This window comes from Nicotiana tabacum, chromosome 9, assembly GCF_000715075.1.
Source record: "Nicotiana tabacum cultivar K326 chromosome 9, ASM71507v2, whole genome shotgun sequence".
NCBI lineage: Eukaryota > Viridiplantae > Streptophyta > Magnoliopsida > Solanales > Solanaceae > Nicotiana > Nicotiana tabacum.
The window spans coordinates 88,053,553-88,080,991 of NC_134088.1; the positions used below are offsets into that span (position 1 = coordinate 88,053,553).

General features: G+C 34.8%; 2 protein-coding genes and 1 pseudogene across 5 annotated transcripts; 2 read left to right on the forward strand and 1 right to left on the reverse strand.

Moving 5' to 3' along the window:
• The first annotated feature begins 1,091 nt into the window (after positions 1–1,091).
• Positions 1,092–4,778, forward strand: LOC107823049 (protein SPIRAL1-like 1; annotated as a pseudogene).
• An 8,561-nt stretch (positions 4,779–13,339) lies between these two features.
• LOC107823060 (putative 6-phosphogluconolactonase 2) lies at positions 13,340–17,369 on the forward strand. Of its 4 annotated transcripts, XM_075221825.1 has the most exons (5): positions 13,340–13,536; positions 13,682–13,769; positions 14,939–15,120; positions 15,216–15,351; positions 16,616–17,369. In XM_075221825.1, the coding sequence occupies exons 3-5, from the start codon at positions 14,948–14,950 to the stop codon at positions 17,108–17,110; spliced, it is 804 nt and encodes a 267-aa protein (XP_075077926.1). In that variant the 5' UTR covers positions 13,340–13,536; positions 13,682–13,769; positions 14,939–14,947; the 3' UTR covers positions 17,111–17,369. The 4 variants fall into 4 exon arrangements, with proteins under 4 accessions (XP_075077926.1, XP_016505144.1, XP_016505139.1 ...); XM_016649658.2 differs by lacking the exon at positions 13,340–13,536 and having other exon boundaries at positions 13,644–13,769; XM_016649653.2 differs by lacking the exons at positions 13,340–13,536; positions 13,682–13,769 and adding an exon at positions 13,813–13,964.
• An 866-nt stretch (positions 17,370–18,235) lies between these two features.
• Positions 18,236–22,194, reverse strand: LOC107823070 (uncharacterized). The gene is made up of 3 exons (XM_016649668.2): positions 22,041–22,194; positions 21,685–21,948; positions 18,236–18,641 (listed from the first exon to the last, which is right to left on the reverse strand). Exons 1-3 carry the CDS (start codon positions 22,075–22,077, stop codon positions 18,421–18,423), a joined length of 522 nt encoding a protein of 173 aa, XP_016505154.1. The 5' UTR covers positions 22,078–22,194; the 3' UTR covers positions 18,236–18,420.
• Positions 22,195–27,439: the final 5,245 nt, after the last annotated feature.

Consider the following 27,439-nt stretch of genomic DNA (forward strand, 5'->3'; position numbering starts at 1 on the left):
AGGTTATTTTAGTAAACCGATATTGTATTCATACTTTTATAATAATATAGATTCTTTGCTATTATAATAATCTTGCACTCTGGAGGTATGATTGGTAGTTTTATTTTGCTAGTTACAAGAATCTACTTCATGTTTAAAATAATCAAATTTAATTTTAATTGGGTTTTTAAATTATTTATCACTATTTGATTCAATTATGATCAATATATCTTGGTAAATAATAGATTTCTGGAAGAGCAATTAGTTTGATAGTGTGACGTTGAAAATGTAATCGCCCGAATATGTGTTTGGTAGTGTATATCTCATATTTAAGAAAAAATCGATAAATATCCGGAAAAACAACATAAACTGAATCGATCAAAAACCGACTTAATTGGTTTGATTTGGTTCCAATATTTGAAAAACCTACTTACTTGGTTTGGTTTCTTTTTAGGGAAAATCCGATCCAAAACGAACCATGAACGCCCCCACGTAGAGTCTTATTTTCAAAAAAAAAAATTTAACTTAATTTCAAATACTTATTTTTTTAAAATCTAAACTAAATAATGTATAAAAGGCCTACTTTTAATCACTCTACTTCATGCTATGATGAAATATCAACAGAATTTTATAATCCCCCAAAAGAAATCCATGCTTGTCTTATTTGCTTGAAATTTACCGCGAATTTTACAATCATCATGGTTTTGGACTTTTGGTGAATGAAAAATGAAAAAGTGTAAATGATTGAAAAAGTCAATTTTGCAAATTACAATCAGAAAAGTGAAAACTCAACATAAAATCTTTAGATCCTGACTTATTCATAGTTTCATACCATTCCTGTTCATTGTCATCTTTATGTTAATTAAAACATCCTTTTTAAATTTTAACATAAAAATTAAACAAAAGAGTGATGCTTTCCCACTAACTTACGTGACTGCAACTCTTTATCTTTGATTTAAGAATAAGAATATATGATTTTCCTAGTATCCATCAAAAATGAATAAGAATATATGATTTATTTTCCTTTCTTATTTTTTCCCTCTGTTATTCCCTTCTATTTTTCCAAAAAAGAAGCTGTCCCACACGAACCTTTTATTTCAACACCCATTTGCTGCAATATCACATTATATCACCCAATTACAATTACTTGTCGGTGAACCAGCATATACAAAGCGTGACTATATAATTTCACACCCCTTTCATTTACTTCCATTGTCCTCATTCAATCTATTGGAGCAAAAAAGGTAACCCCCAATTTCTTAAACCCTTAGATCTCTATTTCCCGTTTACATATATTAAAATTCTAGTGTATGTGTATATGTACTGTGCTTGTATGTAAGTTTGAGGAAAGTCACTAAGCTAAGCTGTTGATTTCTTATTTTTTGGGGATTTGTGGTTTTTTTGTTTGCTAATTTGGTTTTGGATTTTGATTTTATTGCTTTCTTTTGTGGTAAAAGGTTGTTTTGATATAATTATAAGAGTTTGATTCACTTCACTGAGCATTTTTCACTTCACTCTGAACAATTAAGGAATTCTGGTATATTTGAAAACAATAGAGGAACGGATACAAAGGATTCATATAGCTGATTCTAACTAATTTAGGATTGAGGCACAGTAGATGAATTTTATAGTTATCCTATTTCTGATTGTTAAAGGGAGGTGTTGAGTGAGGAGGATCCTATAGTGAAAGGAAAGTGGGCTTTCCTCCAGTTGTTGGCGTTTTTTAACATGTCGGATCTTAAGGAAGGTGTTTGATGAATAATTGGTGTCAAAGATTGGACTTTGGAGAAGTCCGTGGAAAGAGAATTATAGGGTCTCAGAGGTAAATAAAAAATAAAATAAAAAAGATGCTAGGTGATTTCTTTCATTTGTCTAAGCCTTGGTGAGCATCTGGCCTGGACACTACCATCACACAATTTATTTTTTTGGAGAAGTTCAAGTAGTTTGATCTGTATTAGGGTCTCTCTTTCAATTTTAATGGGAAAGTTGGCAAGAAGTTTAGTGGTTGTTTTGGAGAAAATGTGGAGTCTAGAAGGAGCTTAACAAATGCTGAACCACGTAGGAAAAGGGTAATGGTATGGTGTGATAATACCTCTTCTCTCCGTTCTAGTCAATATAGGTCAATGTTGACCTTGATTTAATACAAAGGAGGAAAATATGATTTATAACTGATGTGAGTATTACTCATCGTTCTGACTGAGAGCCTTTTAAAATCATCAACATTATAACGACTGAGAGCCTCATAATGCTTCATGCCTCCTCTGAACACTTGGAAGCTAAGAGATAGGGTGGAATTAGAGAAGGAAAAAATTGATTAAATCAGTAAGCTAGTTAACTAGAAACCCAAATTCTTGAAAAACATTAAGTGCTTGTGATGGGTAGTAGGAGGCGGAGTTAAGGGTACTCTTTACCAAAAGAAGCCAAGTTTTCCATTACCAAAGTTGAGAGTGTAACTTAATGGATCAAAATGGAAGCTCAATTTGTCATTTTTCTTCTTCTTGTAGCTGTTTTCTGGTTCATAAGGTGCTCTGAGCGTCGAGAAAATGTGCCTGAACATCTTGTTACCAACTAAAACCTAAGTTGCTCGGACACGGGTGCGGGTATTCGACACGGGTGCGGATCTAGAGGTCGGATTAGTCGAGATATAAATTCTAAGATTCAGGGATATGGATCCTAGTATGGATACGGTGCAGGGATCCGGCTAAAAATAATTCAAAAAAGTAAAAATATAGAAGTATCTCTAAATTATGAGAAATTTTGTGGAATACTTACGTATATCTTGTAAAGTATGGATTTCTTTTTTATTCTCGAGTTGTAGATAAGTATAGGACTGATTTCCTAGATAAGGTATACTATTTTCTTCAAATTTACCCTAGTTTTGGTTCCGATTTTGGGAATCAAATTGTATGTCGTCTCGATTTTTCCATCTGTCGCGGTCAAAGTACCCAAAATTGTTTGACCAAATCCGGTACGGATCCCATACCCACACCCATACTAGTGTCGTGTCGACACGGGTGCGGCACCTAAACTGCCATGTCGGAGCAACTTAGACTAAAACAATCACACTTTAATCATAATCCACCCTGACCATTATCCCCGTTTCCGTATTGATATAGAAAATGCACCTGAACTTCTTACTACCAATAAAAACATCACACTTCAATCATAATACATCCTGACCATTATTCCTATCTCCATATTGATATAGCTCTGAAATTCCACCCTCCAGACACTATGCTTTTGAGGCATAGTGTTGCTGTTGTCAAAATGATTCATGCCTTTTCTGATGAGTGTTCGAAGCATAAGCATCTTTCTTTGAAGTGGTTCTAGATGATACATAGGTGCATGTGGACTTTCAAAGCCTGTAACCCGCATGATGGTTGAGTTTTATATATTTGCAGTTAAATCTTAGAGTTTCTTTCATGCTCTATTGTTATTATAATTGATCAGTGCTATACAACAGTATCATATTTGCTGGCGTACTTTATTTCTGTGCTTTGACTGTCTGCTGTCCTTGTACTAGTTCTCCTTGTGTTATGCTGCTTTTAATTTTCGGTGTGTTTCTTTTGAGGATCCTTATGTTATCCTTGATGTTCATGGTTCATTTCTATCATCTGGCTTGAATTAGGGTATTGTTGGATCTAACAAGAAGCAAAGATATGGGTCGTGGAGTCAGCAGTGGAGGAGGTCAGAGCTCATTAGGATACTTGTTTGGGAGTGGTGAGGCTCCAAAATCAACCCCAACAAATTCTCAGGTTGTTCAAAGTGAAGCCCAGCCAATAAATAAAGAGCCATCTCCAAAGCCTGTTGCTGCTCCTCCTCCTTCTGATGCTATAAGCAAATCCCCGCAGGTATTCAGAGTATCAGAGCAGATGGTCAAAACACGGGCAACTTTATCACGGTACAAACTTATGCACAATTCTTATAATGTCCTCTGAAATTCTTGAAAATTTTGTTGTCATGCTTTGCTGGGGAGGTTTTTTTGTTGTGAAGCAAAGGGGAACAGAGGAGGACTCGGAGGAGCACTGATAGCATGCATTCTCTTATAGTAAATATAAGGTATCTGGTAATGCCAAGACAATTACCAATAAAACCTAAGCTTAGGTGAACTTAAGACATCTTCACAAGTTTCTTCCTCTTTGTACTAATTATATCTTTGTGAGGTAGTACTTCTCTAATAGCCTGTTCAGTCGTGTTAAGTAGTGAGAATGGTCTGTGAGCTTGAAATTTTAGCGATTGATCTTCGTGACTGATTTGCAAGGAGTTGTTGATTATTTAAGGGGTAGGCCTGTGTGACTCCTTTCAGTCAAGAAAGTTAAACGAGTTCTTTGGTTAGAAAACCTTGTTGATTGTCACCATTGAATTATGATGGAGTAATTCTTTTTACTTCGCAGTTGAGTTAGACTTTTTTCCTGTTTTTATAGTCATTTAATCTTGTGTCATTTGTTAGGGAAATATTGACTGGTTTTAACTGGGGTTATTGACTTGTTGTAGGACCGACCATCTACCAAAATACATGCTGCCCCTGGTGGTGGATCTTCTCTGGGATATCTCTTTGGTGGTGGCAGCAGCTGATAAAGACTTCCTAATCACCCATCATGGTTTTATTATTTTTGTACGTTGTCTTTCAACTATGTTGCAAGTGTGATTGTGAGTATAGCAGAATGTCAGTGTTGTTTTATGTTGCTACCTGGTGGGTGAGGGAGTTTTCTATGTCAAGGATAAGTGGTGTAATTGCACAAACTTCTGTCCATAATCTCAGTTGAAAGCTTTGATCTAAGTTACTCTTTTTGTTGTTACATAGGGCTTTTTTTGTGACTATTGGTCCAACATCTTGTTTCATAAATTTCATATTCTTTGATTATTTTGCCGCTTGATGGTATGAGGTAAGATTTATAATTTAAAAAATGTTGCATTATATGATAATACGATTTCCTTGGAAAAATAACTTGACATGAATGAAATATTGACATGTGCAACAAGGAGGTGAATTAAAAGTGGTCGGTCTAGGACCCAACAACAACAAAAAAGGAGTATATGTTGAGAATTTAATAATAAAAAATTGCAGTACCATACTTGCCTACAACAATAGTAAAACAGATTTTCATATCAAGCCGATCATAATCTGAACAATAGATAATAACTTACAATAATCGGCTTCATTGCATTTATATTGCCAAATGTTTTTACTCATGCCAGTGTATAACAAAAAACAAATAAATTAGATGGAGAAAAAAAAAATGTTATAACATTCGGAGTCCAACGTCCACACAAATTGGAATCCCCCCCCCCCCCCCCCCAAACAATGTAAAAATTGACCTCGAAAATGAACAGAACAGACTAATGTTGGATCACCACTTCATTCCGATATTTTTTTAAGTTGAAACCGTTTGATGTAAATATCTCTCACAAATTTTCAACTACTAATACCAAACATTTCTTTATACTTGCTAACAACGTCCATCAAATTCCTGTACTCCTATTGATCTTTTTCAATTTCTTAGTCACTGTTACTTGTCTTAGAAATGAAAAAAGTTAAAATAATGTGAAAAATAATAGAAACAGGAGAGAGATTTCGAGACTGAGAGAGCTGAACCAATGAAAAAAAGGTAATGTGAAACTTCATTTCGTCAATTAAGATAGCTTTGATGATAGAATAGGAAAATGAAGGATGAATAGTTCAAAATGATTGATACAAGGCTTGAAGATACAGTATAGAGGGGCCTGTGTGGACAATTGAATGAAATGAAAAGGACAATTTGTGATTAGATGTGAAAAAACTAAAAAAAGGCAAGAAGCACACCCTAAGGGCTAAGTCAAAGAAAGAGAATAGCTGTTAAATAGCTTTCTAGATCAGTTGTGGTTGATTAATAGCATGTTTTTGCCAAGTTTTTCATTCTTTTTTTTAAATTTTTATCGAAAGTACTTTTTTTCTAAAGTTAAAATGTTTGATAAGGGTTTAGAAGGAAAAGGAAAAATACTTGTAGACATATATATGATTGATTAAATCTCAATCTTTGAATTCTTATAGGTCGTATCTATTACATCCGGTTATTGCAAAAGCCCTTTAATTTATTCCAAAGAAGAATGAGTAAATTTGTCTGTGAGATAAGCTCTTGTTATGTATGAAATTCGAGAATGAGTTGAATTTATACTATGTTTATTGTACGTAATATTATCTTGTATTTTTATAAAAGAATATTCTCATAAGTTGAACTCATAACCTTCTAGTTATGTATATGATAGTAGGCGCAACACTTACTTTTATCGTCTATCTAGTAAATACGTAATTTTATCTATGATTTTTAGAAACGAATAAACTATACAACCCTCACTCGGGGAAAGGAAGATAGTAAAGATCAAAACCCAAATTAAGAAATTCTTCACGTGATATTATATAACTTCAATAATTATGGTTAATCAAAGTTAGAATCAAATAGGGGAAAATGTCAAAAAGGTAAAGATAGTATTTATAGCTCATGTCTTCTTTCCAAAATGGAGTAAATAGTACAAAGTCTCTATCATAAAAATTGGAAGGAAAAAAAGAAAGAAATGGTAGGACTTAATAATGTTAGATTCCTAAAACTGGGGTAGGAAGTATTCTTTTGATATGTCGTGATAGTGGGGTTTTTATTACTTAAGTATTCTCTATTTTGCTACTGTTTGTTTGAAAATGATGGCTTGAGATTCCAAAGTTACCTTGATATTTCATGATATCTTCCTCTTCTACTTTGTTATCTGTTCTTTTATTTTTAATAGTGGTGGAGGTGGGGATGAACTGAAGAAAATGATGGCTGACGTGATTTCTTGTCTACAAACACAATGAAAGATGACATAAAGTTTGGTTTTTTGTGAAAAATGAACACTCATAATGCATTGAAATGGCATAGTTCATTTTCACATTTTAGTTAGGTAGTCATGCATTTATGGCAAACATACAAAAGAAAACAAAAAATAGAAGTCCAGCTAGCGTTTGACCGTAGATTCCCAAATTTGTTTTAAAAAATCTGATTTGGGTGAATTTTTTGTTTGAAGATGAAAATCTGTTTGGAAATAATTTTTCAAAACATATTTCACTTTTTGTTTTGAAAAATTATGAAATATGACTTATATCCATGAGTTATAAAAACTATCAAAAATACCCAACAATACAAAACAAACAAACTTGCTAATCAGAACCTTCATCGATGTCATTCATTATCATTATCATTATCACAAATCATAGTTCTAAACATAGATAAGTTTGGTACAAAATTATCATTTTTATAATGAATTACATAATGCACTATCTTAAAATCATAACCTAATATTTTAATATCAACTGTTAATAACACAATTACTAGCCACTATAATTCGTCAAATTGCAATAATATTACAAGATCCATCCATCCAAATGAAAATGATAGTAATTACCTGGTGGATTAGTTGGTTCATAATAGATGGTGATTTTTTTATATATAAAATACAAAAGTTTGGGGTAATTTTTAAAATTGTTAAAAAAATCTAACATTAATATTTTGGGCCAAAAACATGTCTAAAGCTAGTTTTGGGATTTGAAAATTTTGTTTTCAAAATTTGCCAAAACATGGATAAAATCTATAAACAAACATGTTTTGCCAAAACTTTTTTGAAAAAAATATGGCAAAATCTATGGCCAAACGGGGCCTAATCTTTCAAAAGGACATAAAAAAGCTACTCCCTCAGGTTTATTTTAATTGATTTATTGGATACTTTTATAATATTAAGGAATTTCACCTTGTAAATACTAATTAACAATAAAATTGACCATATTAACCTTTACCATCTCTTTAATTTGTTCATTAAAAATATAACAGATACTCCCAGATTTTTTACTCCAAGAGCAACTTTGACTAAAAGAAGTTAATTCTTTCTTGATATCAAAAAAATCAAATATTATAGACCACAAAAAAAATTAAAAAATCAATTAAAATAGACCGAAGGGAGCAATATAAATTGTTAACTAGCCCTATGGGTGTCAATAGATATTCGAAAATCGATTAAACGGACCGAAGCGTACCGTACCGTACCGAACCGATTTTTAAGTTTCTTTTTAAGAAACAGTAGGTTTTTATATAAATCTATAACTGCACCGATAATTAGGGTAGGTTTTTTATTTTATAAAAATAAACCGAAAAAATACCGAACCGTACCGAATAACATGTGAAAAATATATTTATCTAGTAAGTTTAAAAATAATAATGCATTAAATTTTCTTTGGGCCTTGGAATTATGAAAACTATTACAAGCCAATAAATAATTAAACTCAAAATACTAATTCCCAAAATCTATTATGCTACATCTACTTAAACTAAGTTATTTCAAGTATCTTTATTAGCAAGACACAAAGTATTCTAGCGATAATGAATAGCAAACTACAATGTATTGAATATGTTTCCTTTTATATAATTTAGATTTATCTTTTTGAACATTTAATCTTCTTTAGACTTTATTTTTGAGTCCCAACTTGGTTAATATCTTTCCACTCGTGTGATTTATATTTTTTTTGTCTTTGCTTGGTTTCTTTTACGTTGTTGTAGAATTGTTGATGGATCTATACTCAAGCCATCTTTTATTTTTTTTAATGCATCACCCTTTAAACAGTAAAAATGTCTAGAGAGTTTTGCTAAGTCCTATAAAAGAACGTATGTTATTGCATTCTACTTCTACTAGTGAATTTTACATGATATTTAAAAAAATACCGAAAATTAACCGAACCGTACCGATACCGAAGAGAAACCGACATAATTGAGACAGTTTCGAAAAGTCTAAGTTTGGTTATATATAATAGAATAACCGAAAAATTAGTATAATACAAATTTTATAAAATAACCGGGCGAACCGCTAACTGGCCCCTAGTGTCAACAGATTCACAATCACAACCCATTAAAGAAAAGCATCATAGATTCCTCACTTGTTTCTTTGTTTGATATAAATTTCGTTGTTGGGAAAAGAATTGTTATAAACCAGTACTAAGTCAAGGTTATTTTTTATTTTTCATTTATCTTTTGAAGCTCTGACAATAATTATCTTATTTTCACCGTTGACCTTCGGATCAGTAAAATAAAGGATGCATTATATTCCCAACCTAAAAGTCTAAATGGTCAATGTGAAGTTTGCTAAATTCTTACAGGAACAACCAATAGAAATCAGTTGGATCAAAATCAAGTAAGGGTAATTTAGTACCTTATTTTTGTAATTAATAAATAAATGTCAAGTGATATTTATGTTCCAATTACCTCAATATGGACCATCAGAGAAGTTCAAAAATTAAAACATAATTCAATGGTTCCTTGAGACTTGTAATTGCAAGAAAGGAAGATTACAAAGCAAAAACCAAAAACTTAAAAATTCTTCACATGAAATCATGGAAGAGAACTTGCAAAGGGGAAATTAGTAAAAAGCATTATATTTTTTGCAAAACAGACACCTTTTTAATCCTTTAACTGCAATCCTAAGAGAATCAAATGGCAACTTGTTCGAATTATGCAAAGGTTTAGAACATGAGGTGTACAAATATAATTATATTTTGCCATAATCAGAATCAAATAGGGAAAATGTCAAAATCCAAATATATTGGTCATGCCTCATGCTTTTTTTCCCAAATGGAGTAAAGTCTAACGTCTCCATCATAAAAAAAAATAAAAAAATAAATTAATGTTAGATTCCTGAAACTGGGGTAGAGGAAGTGTTGATATGTCATGACGTGGGGTTTTCATTTGTTTGGAGCTCTCTACATATCTTTTACTTTTGAGCTCCAATTTTCCACTGTTGTTTGAAAATGATGGCTTTAGATTTCAAACCCCTTTGATATATTCATCATTTCACCTTTCTTTCTTTATTTTTTAATTTTCAGTGGTGGAGCTTGCAGTGATGGGATCAACATTTTAATTTATTGAGGAGATTAAAACTATAAATAAATAAATACGCGAAAAGCTTTTCGGCTGTATTTAAGGTATTTAACATCTATTATATACACATAAAAATAATTTTATATTTATATATATAGTATAATTTTTTGGGAATGGATTCGATAAACCTATTGTGCTCCTAGGTCTGTCCCGGGCGGAGGTCGGAGGAATGGAAGAAAATAATGGGTAACATGATTACTTTTATACAAACACTAAGAAAGGTGACATAATATTTGGTTCTTGTAGAAAATGAAAATGCCATAATGCATTGAAATGACATACTTCGTTCTTTATTTTACGGTCATATAATGAAGCACGTAAAGGAAAACCAGAATACAAGTTTATACCTAATTTTTCAAAGGACTTCAAAAAAAGTGAATTGCACAAACCTAAGTATCAAAAGATTCAAAACCATTATAGAAAAGCATCTAAAATTATTTAAAAACGTAGATGATTTGTTTGATACCCGGTTCTGTGATTCATTTAGCAAATACAATGTTATGACCAAACTACAAATGCCTGTTACTATCAGGACTCCTAACAAGAAAGCCAATCAAGTTTTTGGACTACTCTACATTATGCTTCTAATAATAACAATAATAATAATATTAATAAAGGAAGGGGGAGGGGCAGTAACAAATCCAGAATTTAGATACTTTCTTAAGTGAAGATTGAGTTCTGAAATGTATATCTAACTTTATTTATATTTTTTTAATATATATTCAACTCTATATATAAAGTTTGACCTAAAAACATTAAGTCATGTTAAGTCGCGAACCAGGTCAAATAGTTTTGTGGGTCATTATAAACTTATTTTTAGTTTTATGACTCTATCTCTTTTTTTACACATAGAAAATTTGCTTTTACACATAAGAGATCTATCTTTTACGCATAAAAGATCTACAAAGATATTTTTTTAATTTCAACATTGTAAATGGGGTTGCATTTGGGCGATTCAGGACATGTATGATAGAGCAAAGACTCGGGTGAGGACTGTGAGAGGGGACTCAGACCAATTTTTGATCATGATGGGGTTGCAAAAGGGGTTGGCACTCAGACCTTTGCCCTGGCGATGGATGTACTGACGCGCCACATCCAAGGGGAGGTGTCGTGGTACATGTTATTAGCAGATGGAATTATTTTGATTGACGAGACACGAGGCAATGTTAACGCGAGGTTAGAGGTATGGAGGCAGACCCTAGAGTCTAAAGGTTTCAAGTTGAGCAGGACCAAGACAAAATAGTTGGAGTGTAAGTTCAATGGTGTGACTCAAGGTGTGGAAGGAGAGGTGAGGCTGGATTCACAAGTCACCCCTACGAGAGGAAATTTTAAGTACCTTGAGTCTATTATACAGGGAGGTGGTGAGATTGATTAAGATGTCACACATCGTATTGGGGTGGGATGGATGAAATGGAGACTTGCTTCTGGTATTTTGTGTGACAAGAAGGTGCCACCAAAACTTAAAGGTATGTTCTATAGAGCGCGATGGTCAGACCGACTATGTTATATGTGGCTGAGTGTTGGGCAGTAAAGAACTCCTATGGTCAGAAGATGAAGGCAGCAGAGATGAGAATGTTGAGGTGGATGTGCGGGCTAGATAGGATTATGAATGAAGTTATTCGGGACAAGGTGGATGTGGCCTCTACTGAGACAAGATGCGGGAAGCGAGACTTAAATGGTTGGGACATGTGAGGAGGAGAAGTATAGACGCCTCGGTAAGGAGGTGAAGGGTTGACATTGGAGGGCCTAAGGAGAGGTAGGGGTAGGCAAAATAATAATTGGGGAGAGTGATTAGGCAAGACATGTCGCAGCTGCAACTGACCGAGAACATGACCCTTGATAGGAAGGCGTGGATGTCGAGAATTAGGGTTGTAGGTTAGGTATTCTAGATTGTTCATATCGGTAGTATTAGTACGCACTCTCGTATTCTGTTGGTATTAGGTTTCTATGACTACTTATTGTTTGTTGCATTTTGGTCATCTTACTATCTTTTTGTTATTTATACTACTTTTACATGGCTTCTCGGTGTTGTCCATTCTTATTTTTCTTTTCATTAATGTGGTGCTTATACTTTTTTGAGTTGGGGATGTATTGCAAACAATATCTTTATGTCCACAAGGTAGGGGTAATGTCTGCATACACGCTACCCTCCCCAAATCCACCATGTAAGATTATACTGGGTATATTATTGTTGTTATTGATTTTATACACGGATAAGGACCAAAAATGCCCTTGAACTATCTGAAATAGCTCAAAAATGCCCTCCGTTTGTTTTTGGTACCAAAAATATCCCTGCCGTCTATATTTTGGACCACAAATGCCCTTAAACTGTTAGTCTTGTCATTGAAGATGACATGGCAGTCCAACTGGGTTAGATTTACTTACATGGCCATCCACCTAAGCAATCCAACATGACAAAATTATTTTTTCGAAAAAATTATTTTTCCGGAAATGTTTTTAAAATACAAAATCAATATTTATTCCGAAAAAAAGTAAAAAGAAATCTAGAAAAATAATTTTTTTTAAAAAAATACAAAATCAACACTTATTCCGAAAAAAGTAAAAAAAAAATCCGAAAAAGAGTTCGTGTAGGCGACACCATTTATTTTATTGTGATTAAGATTTAAAAGCTCTTATTACACTTTTATCAGGTTCAACGTATACTCTAGTAAGAGATTTACCTTTCCGTGTATGGGTAGTTCAGAAACTCTTATTACGCTTTAAGAATTGTTATTTCTAATTGGAATGAAATGAATGCAATTAAGAGCAGAAAATACACATAGGATTTATATAACCGACCTTACTAATAGCTAGCTAGAACGGATTTATATAGCAGATCAAGCTAATTTGAGACTCCGACGTAATTAATTTGAACAGAAATTTTTTTTACTTTTTTCGGAATAAGTGTTGATTTTGTATTTTAATAAAAATTTCTGAAATAAATAATTTTTCCTGAAAATTATTTTTTCGGAAAATAATTTTTTCATAATTTTTTTTACTTTTTTCGGAATAAGTGTTGATTTTATATTTTTTTTAAAATTCCTGAAAAATAATTTTTTCGAAAAAATAATTTTGCTATGTTGGATTGCTTAGGTGGATGGCCATGTAAGTAAATCTAACTCCGTTGGATTGTCATGTCACCTTCAAAGACAAGACTAACAGCTTAAGGGCATTTGTGGTCCAAAATATAGACGGCATGGATATATTTGGTACCAAAAATAAATAAAGGGTATTTTTGAGTTATTTCAAATAGTTTAAGGATATTTTTGGCCCTTTTCCGTTAATTTTAACATAGTAAATGACCATAAAGCTACATTTCCTCAGTTTTTTACTTTGAGGTTTCAAGAATACGGATTTGACATGTAATGTAAATTGTAAGGTACATTTTCGTGACTTGTAAAAAGCGACAAGTAGGCTGGTTATGTGGAGACAGCCAGATAAGGATTAAAAAAACACATAATAAAGCTAAAGATGGAAAGAGAAGCTAAAGGAAGATAATCATCACCTAGATTAAAATATTCAAATAAATATGGTGCAATTCAATTGTCAAATTGATATACTTGAACAAGTGTTATTAAGTCAGTACCGTCACCAAAAGTCCAAAACATGATATATCTCATTAATACTGGTACCTTGATCTTTGTTTCTTTGTAGACATAAATTTAAATTAATTAATTAATCAATCGCGAGATAATTCAGCAGAAGATCTAGGGAAAAAAATCAATTTCTTTTACTACAATTTATTTCCTTATTTATCCTATTTGGTTATTCAGAAGTAGATAATCATCCGCTTACTTTGGAGAGAGTTTTTTGACGTGATTATTGGATGCACGTGGAACCCCAGAAAGTAAATTCTCCTGTGTATGTCATTGCTAACTCATATTTATATTCAGGAAAATATGTCACATATTATTAGCTTATGCCTTATTATGCCATATGGTATTTGTGTGTGTGTGTGTGTTTGTCTATACATATTTATTACTGTACTGAAAATCTGAAATTGCTGATACCCATTTTCCATTTTCCCTTTTCCCTTTTCTCTGCATTCTCATCTCTGTAAGACACTCTGTCCCTCTCTGTTTTGGTTTCAGTGGTTCTGGTTGCAGAAATATAATATTGTATATTTGTATGGATATATGATTCCAAGATTTCTTTTTTAATCTGTTCTTTTTTGCACTCTGTTTACTTGCTGGGCTTTGTGACCCCAAGTTTATTGATGAAAAAGGGTGAAACAACTGAATTTTTTTCTGATCTGGGTCTTGTTTGTAATGATGTTTGTGAAACTTCTCTCGACTTGCATGTACTTGATTCAAGGTTTTCAAGTACTTCTTCAACTTATTTTCTTTTCCCTTTTGGTTATTTTACATGCACTGCTTGTTTGATTGTTATATTTCAAGAATTCTGAATCCAGTATTACCACTTTTTGATATTACTGACAGTTGTCATTATTTTTAGTTTTCGAAAAATTTAGGATTTGACTAGTAGCGTTTTAGTTTTGAGGATTCATATAGCAAAACCTACTAGTTTGGGTTTGAGGTATGGTTAGTGTTGTTGTTGGAATGTTGAAAATCAGCGATATTGTTGTAATTACGTAATTTAGAGGTGGGGGAGGGGTTACATGTAAATTTTTACTGAATTGTCATTTTGTTTTAGTGATGAATTCTTTCTCAGAGATTTCAAGAAGAATAAAGAATTGATCAAAAAATAAGAAGGCTGTAATTTTCCTTGAAATCGTAGAATTAGTAAATCTGTATTTTGACTTCATTAGGAGCATTGAGGGAATTGATATGCATGTATTTATCAGTCCAGTGGATTTATATGCAGCAGAAATGTAGAGAACTTTTGGTACTAGAGAATTTTGGTTTTTACTGTTGGATTGTGAATAAATGGAGCAACATCGACTCTGAAGATTCATATAGTCAACACCGCTTGGGATTGAGGCGTAATTGTTTGTTTGTTTTTATTCGCCAGACGAATCAGAGAGAATATGTTCCCTGCAGTTCACTTCTTGTATGTTGTGATTTGTGCAGTAGATAAGGATGGCTCTTTCTGGAGCTAAAGAGAATGGAAAAGAGGTGAGGATTTATGAGTATTTAGATGAACTAAGCGCTGATCTGGCAGACTATATTTCAGAACTATCAGAAGCTTCTGTGAAAGAGAGGGGAGTATTTGCCATTGCGTTATCCGGTGGATCTCTCATCAGCTTAATGAGGTATTTAAGTGCATTCTCTATCTGCTTACATTTATTCTTTTGTCTTCTCTATAACTATAAGGTAGTAAATTTTGTTTGAAATCCTGGGGAAGCAGAAAATTATGTGAAGCCCCTTATAGCAAAACTGTTGATTGGGCCAAGTGGTATATATTTTGGGTGGATGAACGTGTGGTGGCAAAGAATCATGTTGATAGTAACTACAAGCTAGCCAAGGATGGATTTTTATCCAAGGTAAACTTCTCAACGTCAACTTATTCTGGATAAAATATGGTGATTTACCCTTTATGGAATTAATGATGTGAGCCTCAACAGTAGTTTATGGATTGTGATTCATGATTGTTGTGTTATCTCGTCTGAGAATTTTCTTTTTTTTTTGGATGATTGAGTTTACTATAGCCAGATCTCAATCTTTCAATTTTAGAAACCGATAGATCACACCTTCCAGTTCCAAATGGAGGAATTAGTTATATTAAAATTGTCCACATATGATGCATCTTGAAAATGCAGGAAATCCTCCAAGCCATGGTGTTTTTCTTATCCTTTGAAATGGTGTTCTTGAACTGAATGCAGCTAGCCAACTGGGGATGGTTATCAGGCTTAACTCGTTTTATGATATGAGATGCATTAAATTGTGAACATGGGGTCATGGTCATCCTCGGTTGGCATCGAAATCTTTAAAAATTGAGAAACTAGTTGCTTACCACAGATCCTCAGGAACCCAAAGAGGTAAAAGCACTGAAGATCATATTAAGACCATCCACCTGGTTGCCGAACTCCATTTTTCTAATGCTAGTAAACCAAAGATAGATGGAAGTGCCACTTGAAGCAGTTCAAACAGTTTATCTTTCTTCCTGTTCCTACTTGGTTAGTCAGTAACAGATAACATTTCTCTGAAGATATCTGGTTAGAGAAATTAAAAAATGATTGTTTCCTGCTTCAAGGCTGATGTAACGATTTTCTGTAACGTTTAGAATCTTCCTTTACTAGAACTGCTAATCTGTTGATTGAGATATAGCTGATTGATTGATTGTAATTGATTGACTGCTTTTAAGCGCAGGAAACATCATAGCCTATTATCTCCAGTGTCTTGGTATACTTTTCAAGCCTGCCCGTCTCTTCTGTCAGTTACTAATATCCTGTAGACTTATCGTGCTGTCATTCTTGCAAAGTTGAGAACTTTGAAGTAAGCTGCTAGTTGTGGAGAAGCATTAAACATGAGACTGCCCTAACATAATGCTACAGACACAGAATTACATAATGCTTGACCACTTAAATGGCGAAGACTTTATTTCAATCTCTGCCTCCCTTGCAGCACAAAACACCTAGTGCGTCATGGACAGTTTTCAATCGCCCTTTACACCCCTAATACAACTGAAATTCCTAATGAACTGTTTGGGCAGTTATAAGGGCAAGAGAAATTTGGTTTATGGTACTGATATTAGTTGTTTAAGTCTGGCTTTGTGTCTCTCAGTTATGGTGTGCTTCCACCTTTCAGGTCCCTATTGTTCCAAGCCATGTACATTCTATTAACGACACGGTGTCAGCTGAGAAAGCTGCTGAAGACTATGAGTTTGTCATTAGACAGCTTGTGAGGACTCGTGTAATCAGCGTTTCTGACATTAGCGACTGCCCCAAGTTTGACCTCATCCTTCTTGGGATGGGCCCTGACGGCCACATTGCATCTCTATTCCCTGATCACTCTATACTTGACGAGAAAGCAGAATGGGTGACCTTTTTAACCGACTCGCCCAAGCCCCCTCCGGAGAGGATTACTTTCACTTTGCCAGTGATTAACTCTGCCTCCAATGTGGCTGTGGTTGTTACTGGAAGCAGCAAAGCAGAGGCTGCACATTTGGCAATTGATGATGTCGGGCCTGACTGTCCGTTGTCATCGCCTGCAAAGATGGTCCAGCCAACTAAAGGGAAATTAGTGTGGTATCTGGATAAGGCAGCTGCCTCAAAACTAGATGGCACAAAATTTTCAGAGTAGGACCAGGTTTTCCATGCCAGAAACGCATCGCTGTATGTTGCAGAAGGCATGTGGAACTTAGTACATTCTAATCTTTTGTCAGGTTTCCTCAATTCATCTTTCCTTACTGCCAATTTTTTATGCCTTTCCTCGTTACAAAGGTTATTAATTTTGTGTGATGTATCAAGTATCTCCCACCTACAGTCTCCTCTTCTGATGTGGGGTTTCGGAAATGTGGTTGTCTTTTTATTGGGGAAAACATCAGCAATTTTGGTGCCAACACAGATGACTACAATGTACCTCATCAAAGTAAATGCATACCTTTAGTGCTGAAAGCTAATAAAAATATTTCAAACGAAGTAGTGAATGCATTTAATACAAGGCTATGCTCGGGTCAAACTTTGAAATTGGTCTACAAGCAGCTATAACTACAGCAGGTGATGCCAAAAAAGAATCATTTCCAAAACAAGAGTTTCAACTGGTCTACTTTGAATTATTAGAAGATTTTAATTGTATACTAATTTGTATACAAGATTTTAGATTGAAAAAAAGAGATTATTATAAAGCGCAAGATTTCCAATTATTTTCCAGAAACAAATGATCAACAAGTTAACTCCATGCGCAGGGTCCGGAGAAGGACCGGACCATAAGGGTCTACTGTACACAGCCTTATCCTGCATTTATGCCAGATGCTATTTCTACGGCTTGAATCCGTGCATGTAATATATGATCTACAAGCACCCCTACGCATTTCCTAGAGACTGCCATAAGAACCAATTAACTTTTTCCAAGTCTCAGTGCTTGAACTGGCATTAATTCACAGTTTGGTAAAAGTTCAGACTCTATTGCTGCCAGCATACCGGAGGAAAATGGAAAATTTACTTTCTTCTCTATCTTCTTTTCCCTGAGAACTAAGTTCCAGCAGCATTAGTTAATGTGAGATGCAGAAACATTATATATAGCAAATACATGAAAGTTGAAACTAAGTCAGAATTCTCCATCAGCATATATGCAGTTAGTGGCATTGTTAGAGTGACTCAATTATACAAAACTCAATTGCCGATCAATTAATGCTTCAATTCCAAATCAGTCAGGTTCAAACATTTATGCTGATTGCGATTGAGGCTGCAATTCTCCATACCGAAATATGGAAGGTAAAGTTAGTAGCATAAGGACAGCTAAAACTGTGTCAGACAATAAGATACAAGTCAAGTAAGAAAAAGAGCAAATTACTCATCAACGCAGCAGAATTGTTTAATCAAACTGAGTTACTAAAATTCCTAAAATACGCCACACAAGTCTGAAAAAAGACTGCTAAACCATCAGAATGACTAAGAACTAGCATTTTGTTTTAAAACCTCGACTTCAGCCATTGCCATAGGGTCGTCTTGCTTATTTGTTTCTTCATCCTTTTCCCCATCCCTCTCTTCAGCCATCTTTTTCCTATGTAATTCCTCTGCAGCCTGCATTGCAGCCCTCTGCTCTTCCTGAAGGCGCTTCATTTCTTCTTCTTGCTGTTGTCTCTCGAACCATGTGTCAGCATCCGCCCAAACTGAGTTAAGGGAAATACGAGACTGTCAGCATAGAGATTACAGAACAACACACTACACTCCAAATTCAACTGGCTTATGGAACACTTCTCATTAATCAAACAATGATACAAAGAGCACATTCACACGATTAAACATCATGCATATCGCTGAGAAGCTAAAGCTAACAAAAGAGCAGTTCTAGAGATGAACGCTCTCCAAACAAAATCGTCTAAAAAAAGCAGAGTTTGAGAAAAAAAACGCCAAGCTATCATTCATTTAACTATTAACACCGACCAACAAACATATGGAAGCAGAAATCAAATGCTATGTTTAAACTCAGCAACTGAGATCATTTTTTGATGAGTGAATTGACAAACAACTTCAAAGGTGCACAACAAGAATTTGCTTGCAGCTTATTGTATATGGAGGGAACTAAACGAGCTCAAATAACAGCGTCTGTTAGTTATAAAGCAAATTATTACACCTTTGTTTGCATGTCTTAAACTGTTAGAAAGATCAAAATTTGCCCGAATAGCACAGTACTCAAGAAAGGGCCTTGGATTTAAATTTGAGAGCAGTTACTTTATTGACAAGACCCCAAACATGATGTAAATTTCTATTCTAAAACCATCTAGCACACCCAATGCTTCATCTAGGAGGATATAGGACTTGAACCATGGGTCCTATTGAAGAATGTTTCTTAGTTTATCCTAAATTACATGGACTGTTAATGAAAAGCTTTGAATTTCAAGCTAGCTGCTTTTTTGAAATGCCAAAAGTTACTTGGTGGATATTTTCCCAAACGAATATCTATGTAGACAAGCATTTTAGAAAGAGTAAAAATTCTCCTCAATGTAATGTTATTTCATATCCTTTCCTCTTGTAATCTAAAGTCGCGTCATTATATTTTTGCATATAGTTAAATATATTTGCTGAAAAATCAGAATCCACACATATAGGGACATGACTCGACATAAAAGCTGAAAATTGTTAACATCCCAGCAACATGTTGCCTCCGCAATTTCAGAACCCAACCCATATTATCCAACACTAATGTCACCTTTGTTTTGAGAGGAAATACCTATGTTAGGCTAAGTAGTGGTAGACAAGGTTTTTCCTAAGAAAATAGCACAAGCATGTAATTTGGTTTTTGCGGAACTTTTTTCTTTCCTATACAGGAGTGCGGACTAGTAGAATAGGTTCACAAAATGCTAAAACTGAGGATCTTTGGCAGGTACAGTGCTAATCTTTTCATGTACTTGGATTCTTCTACAAATCAGAAGCGGAGACCTATATGCTTAAACCGCATACCATGAAATTGGAAAAGGAAAGAAAAATTGCTTGATTAATCAAGGTGTAGTCTAGCAGTCAATAAAGCTGAAATAGATCATGAGAGACCAGGGTTCAAATTGCAATAGAAGCAAAAAGCGCTAGGTGATTTCTTTCCATTTATCTAAGCCTTGGTAGACAGAGTTCCTAGATAACTATGTCGTTAAAAGTTAGCAAGTACTCATGGATTAGTCGAAGTGTGTGCAAGCTAGTTAGGATACAACAATTAATTAAAAAAAAAATAACAAAATGCTTGATTAATACATATAGCAGGTTTAAGACTTCTCCAAATGGCACTGGTAATAAATAATATAGACCTTGAAGAAAGACAGTTGTTTTCATACAAACGAATTACAATATCAACATAGAAAGCCACCTTTCTCTATGGTATCATAGCAGGGAAATAGGGCAGGAAAAATTTAGTGAACTTCAATCACTAACTAAAAACAGAATAAGAAGAAATATTTAAAAACATGCTGTTTGGTTCTTTAGCTACTTGTTCTTCATTTTGTCATTTCTTCCGAAAAGCTTTATGGGACAAAGTTGAGTCGAGTAGGAAACACAAAAGTTGTCATCCAAATTCACACTATACCTTCTGCTAAAATGATCATTAAGATTAAAATTTACCAGGAACAGTACCCTTTAAGAATGAAGAAAACAATGTTCTCCATATATTGAATTACAAAACCATGTGCATAAGACAGGGAAAGTATAGCTGCAGAGATAAGCAACCTATGTGAATATTGAGCTAAGAGGGAAACAGAGAAGCTCGTCTGGCATTGAGAATGTAGTATGGAATAAAGAGACCCAGTTTTCCATTTTTTTTTAAAAAAAAATTGCGCATAAATGCAGATACTTCTCAATCTATAGATGGTTAGAAGGATTACTTTGAAGTCATGGGATGTGCCTTGCTTTTTAACTCGGCTTAATACATCAGAAAAGAACAAAAACATAAAGAAAAGAGAAACAGACTATCCCCTGTTATGAACATAACAAGTTGTTCAACTGTATCAGCAAATCAATCAACTACTCCTCAATTCTACATTAATTGAGGTCAACTATATGAATACCGTGTATCCGTTCAACTCTAATCAATAAAACTCCATAACCACCAAGAAACCTGGTAAAATATTTGGAGAACCACATTTCTTTATATTGGCTATCGCAATTCCAGTTCTATCATAGAAGCAAATAACCATGAGGCTATGAGCAATAGCAGGGTAAAAGTAATAAGAACAAGAACAACATGAAGCCCTTTTTTTCATAACCAAGAAGTCACGAGGGTCAGTTGAGCATAGTTTGAAACTTGGTGGATAATAGACCCACTCCTCTACCCTCTCCACTTTAATACATGGCTTTTTGTCTGCAGTAGGGTTCTAACGTTGACGTGCGCCTAAGGCACACATCACTATCTAGGCTCTTATTGCTAGACCGAAACCCGGGAACAAAAAGGATATTTTCTTATATTATCACTAATATAATAAAACAAGTGAAATTAACATCCATGAGGCTCAACATGGGATAAACCAATAATAGGAATCCCACTGACTCTGATACCATGCCAAAGGCCTAATTCAACCTCAAAAGCTAGCTCATGAGGTGAGGATTGTCAAAGATCACGTAAGGAGACAAACAATCCATCCTAAACTATGCAGTACAAGGATAACCAAAAGCTGTAAAAAAAAAAAAATCCTTTTTTACTTTTTCTTGGGGAATAGAAGAGGTGGAACTTACTAGGCTGAGCGGCCCAACCCTGTTCACCACCCTTGATTTTCTCAGGGAGAGCATAGTTTACAGTAAGGACACGACCATAAAGCTCAGCCCCATCCATATTATCCATGGCGGCGGATGCATCCTCTCTCTCAAGGAAGGTTACAAAGCCGAAAGAACGGTGCTTTTGGGTAGCCATATCCAATGGAGTCTTCACATCCTTAATATCTCCAAAGGGTATGAATGCTGCGTGCAGTATTCCCTCGTTTACCTCCTCTGCCAATCCACCTGTCACACACACAGCAGATACCTCAAATTATTCAAGAATCAACAAGAAAACAACAAATAAACAGATGGGGTTGTTGTGATTGAGGGATTACCGACATACAAAGTGTTCTTCTGCACTGCCTGGTTCATTATCGTCGCTGTTAATCTCTCTCGAAATAGCTTTGCTTTGTACTGGAGCTGCTTATTTTCAGTATAAAAATTTCAAGAGACCTGAAAATGGGCCGGGTCGGACTAGTAATGGATCAGACCCAGCTTTGAAGACCATAACTTAGCGGCTGGCTCTCTCCCTATTCAAAGGGAGAAATTCAAAAATAGCCAGATTTATAAGTGGTAATTGAAAAATAGTCACAGTTTCAAAAGTAATCGAAATTTAGTCACTTTTTATGTAAAAATAAATCGGAACGAAAATACTGTTCAAAATTCGAAAATATTCCAGCATAATATACTGGAGTTCCAGCATAATATATCGGTCCAGCATAATATGCTGGAAGTTCATACACAAGTGCTCCAATCTCCAATATATTATGCTGGAACTTTCCGCGTGTTGGAATTCCAGCATAATATGCTGGAATTTCATACACATGTGCACCAATCTTCAGTATATTATGCTGGACCAGTCCGTATTGTAACAAAATAGTGGCTATTTTTCAATGACTTTGCAAACACTGACTATTTTTGAATTACCAGTCCGAAAACTAGCTAGCCCGTGCTATTTTTACCTATTCAAATGTAAAATAGCATAGCTAGCCAGTTTTCGGACTGGTAATTAAAAAGTAGCCAGTGTTTGCAAAGTCGTTGGAAAATAGCCACTGTTATACTGAAACACGGAAAGTTCTAGCATAATATGCTGGATTATGGAACTCTTGTATATAAACTTCCAGCATATTATGTTGAAACTCCAACACATTATGTTGGAACCTCACATGTAAAAAATTCGAACTCTTGCATATTATGCTGGAATTTTTTTCTGATTTTTAAGGGTTGTTTTTTGTTAAAATTTTATCTTTACATGAAAAAATGGCTAAAATTCGAACATATTTGAAACTGTAGCTATTTTTTAATTACTAATTGTAAAATTGACTATTTCTGATTTTTTTTTCCCTATTCAATTACACATTGGCATACTATAGTATTGGAGTTGTTGAAAAAAGATAGTATTATTTTAAATTGAATCTGTTAAAAGTGTTAAGAAGGTGAACTTGTGTAAATGAAGTCCGTGAAAGTTAAATATTTGTAAGGAGAAATCAGTATTTCTCTTGACACACACTTCGAATCAAGATATCAATATTTTACTTGAAACTAAAATACTAGAGTTCAGTATTTACAAATACTTATAGCGTAACTAATATTTGTAAATATTAAAATTCAGAGAGGTATTAGGGGTCTCAAAGGGTTACTCTGGTAGTCACAAGGGAGACTGGTGGTGGAATGGAGAGGTGTAAGGAAAAGTGGAAACCAAGAAAGCAACGTATCTGAAACTAGTGGAAAGTGTAGACGAGGAGGAGAGGAGGGCGAATATGGAGCATTATAAGTTGGCTAAGAAAGAGGCAAAGCTAGCAGTTACGGCGGCCAAGACTGCAGCTTTTAGTCATTTGTATGAGGAACTCGAGGGCCGAGATGGGGATAAGAGGTTGTTCAGGTTAGCCAAGGAGCGAGAAAGGAAGGCGCGTGGCTTGGACCAAGTGAAGTGCATCAAGAACGAAGAAGGTAGAGTTTTGTTAGATGAGAGGCTTATCCGTCGGACATGGCAGACCTACCTCCATAGTCTCTTGAACGAGGAGGGGGACATGAGCATTGTACTGGGTGATTTGGAACTCTCCGAGAGTCGTTGTGACTTTGGGTATTGTAGGCGGATTAGAGTTGATGAAGTTGAGGGGGCTATGCGTAAGATGAGCAGGGGCAAAGTGACGGGACCGAATAAAATTTCAGTAGAGTTTTGGAAGAGTGCGGGCAAGACAGGATTGGAGTGGCTCACTGTAGAACCCGAAAAATTTCGAAGTACTTAAGTGCTATTAAGAAAGTTGATGTGCGCTAATTATATTATTTTATGTGCAGACGAGGACTATTAATATGATGGATATCAATTGGATATGATAATAAGTGTACGAGTCATATTATAAGTGATGTGGGGTCTAAGGAGAGCCCTAAGTCTAAGTGAAGTTGGAAATTATATGATAGACTAAAGTTCCAAATGAGTATGCACAAGACCAAATTTTGGATGAGCATATCTACATTTATATAAGGATTTATGTTATGGGAAACCTATAAAATGAAAGATCTTCGAGTCTAGTTTCTAACGCTTCAAACCGTTTGTCATGTGGACATTCCTACAAGAAGTTAAGACCAAATTACCAAAGGCTGGCAGAAGAGTCTACGGATGTGAAGCATTCGGGGCCGCGCCCGAAAGAAAGGCTGGCAGTGAAGTACTGCCATAGCGTCCAGGTCTGCATCCGAGCTTCAAAGAGGAGTGAAGTGGGGATGCGAAGCATCCAGGGCCGCATCCGAAACCCAAAAATCTAGGCTTATAAATACAAAATCGGGGGAAGAGTGTATTTTGTGTATTGGGGGTTAGGGTTCTTGATGGTGAAGAGACGATTTTGAGCTCAAATCAAGTCCAATCAACTAAGGTAAGTTGTTAATGATGTTTTGGGTTGATTCTTACTCAATATAGATGACTTTTAACATCATTCTTACATCCAAATACTAGATTTCATTATCAAATCCTCAAGAATACAAAAATCACCAAAGTTGTGATTTTTCAAGATTGATCTACTAGAGGTAGTTTCAATACTTCAAACTCGTTTATTATGAGTAGTTAGAAGTATTTGAAGCATTTGTAACAAGTTTTAATGGTTGAAATATTAGATTATAAAACTCTAGTTTATGGCATGAATAGTACTTTTGAGAAAATAAGAGAGAATATGAATGGTAATTTTGGAATTGAAATTTATGAATACAAAGAACCTATGGAATTATTTGTTAGCAAAAGATGGAAGTGATCAACTAAGTAATCACCCGAATTGTATATTTTGTAAGTGTTGATTATGGAATATGATGAATAGTAACTAGGTGGCAATGGACAATTGATGTAGTATCATTAATGACTTCGAATGAGTATTAAAACATAAGAATGAAGTTGAATGGTCTAGCATGTAAAATTATTTAGCGATTTGAGTTGTTGGAGGCTTGTCGACAACTTATGAGCCATATATGGATGTTTATCAATATCTTAGGTCATATTCTGATGTAATTAGGATATCTAATTGTAGATATCGACTTGTTGGTGATGTTGAGCATTTTAATCAACATTAGAATGATGGAGGAGGATTGAAAGCTTATGAATGTTAATAAAGCGAAAGCGAGGTAAGTTGATTAAAACTTATTTTTCTTGAGGGACTTTCTCTAGAAGCATATTTCGAGTTAATGCTTAAGCTGTTTGCAAATGTGCTTTCGTGCTTGTGGGGACAAACAAGTACGAATGTCTCCATGTATTAAAATATTATGTTGCATATGTAGTGTCATGCTGTTTTATAAAATTTTATTTTAAATCTTGTTGGCAAAATGACACTCAAGGTAAATGTTATAACTTTTTATCAAAACTTACGTATTTACAAGAGTATGCATATTTGAGTGCTAAAGATAAGTTTTCGTGGAAAGTATTTCTTTTGGAAAATGACGAACAAAATGGCACCTGTGGTATCTTTTAAACATGGATGTTAAATTGCTAAAGGCTTTAGCATGTAAAAGATTATTTATTTAAATTTTTTTCAAACAATTTAGATTTTCTCTAAATGCTATGATTTGATAAAAATAGATCCTTTGAGGCTACTATGCTATGAATCTATTTTTGAAGTAACAAATATTTTTTGGAGTTACTTGTGTTCACCGAGATTGGCTTCGGATATATAGTGTTCATTGTCATGAAACTACACGTGTCGGTATAGGCGTAGATGGCCACTTTGTGGTATATACTACGGCAGAGTGCTCTCCCTCGAGAGAGTACTATTTTGTGCTACTATTAGCATGGTTGATTCAATTCGTACGTCACTACGATGAGACGACCTGAGCAAGTAGGGTATATGATACTTGCCGCTAGGTACATAACCTAGTTGACCTTCTTATGTCGGTGATGGTATAGTACTCCCAGTGAAAGGTAAGGATGATTTTCTTATGTTTAGGCCTAAGGAGTCGAAAGTGATTTTGATGATTTAAAGCAAATGAAAATGATTTTGTATGATTTTATCCAAAATCTTGGATTGATGTAAATATTTTAAAAGTTTATATTGTGGGTTATATTTCACTTGGTTGTTATTTAAAATAATAAGGGTAGTGAATTGATAAAATTTCTTATCGTTTTATATCAAATATTGGTGCATTATTTTTATAAAGTTTGTCCCAAGAAATTAAGTTAGAGAGAGTCTATGACACTTATTGAATACCGTTATGGTGTGCTCAGCTCTTAGCTCCCCCTCCCCCTCTAGGGCCCTGCTTACTTTACATATTTCAGGATGATATATAATACGTGGCATGCGGTCATGCTATGATGACTCTCTTTCCGAGGTATTATGAAGCACCACTTTTATTTCGTGGTAGCTATCATGTTCTTATTTTATTTTGTTGGAATTACTCCAACCGTTGGTTATATTCTTTGGTATAGAAGCTCCATAGATAGTTGTAAAAGATTGTAGTAACGGGGTGGTACACGACACACAGGAAAGTATATTTATTTTACTTAGTCTCATTGTTATTATCATGAAAGACGTCATGTGTGATTTTGAATTGGAAAATATTTTATCATTTAACTTGAAAATGCATATGATTTTCAAAGAGCTTCCACATTTAAATTGGTTTTCATGCATATGATTTGGGTGCATCACATAATTTGGTTCTCTCGGGTCGAGTAGTGTGCCAGGTGTCGGTCACGTGATTTTGGGTCGTGACACTCACTAGGTTATTTAATGTCATTTTAAAACGAAGAGGATGCCCGAAGAGTGGAGGTGGAGCATGATGGTTCCTGTCTACAAGAACAAGGGTGATATCCAAAATTGCAATAACTATCGGGGTTTCAAGCTGCTTAGCCATACTATGAAAGTCTGGGAGAGAGTGGTAAAGCTAAGGGTGAGGAGGAGGGTGTCTATTTCTGAGAACTAGTTTGGGTTTATGCCGGGGCGTTCGACTACAAAAGCCATCCACCTTGTTAGGAGATTGATGGAGCAGTATAGGGAGAGAAAGAAGGACTTGCATATGGTATTCATCGACTTAGAAAAGGCGTACGATAAAGTTTCGAGGGAGGTTTTGTGGAGATGTTTGGAGGCTAGAGGTGTGTATGTTGCCTACGTTAGGTTGATTAAGGACATGTATGATGGAGTAAAGAACCAAGTGAGGACGGTGGGTGGGGACTCAAACAATTTTCCTGTTATGATGGGGTTGCATCAAGGGTCGGCACTCAACCCTTTTTTATTTGCTCTGGTGATGGACGTACTGACACGCC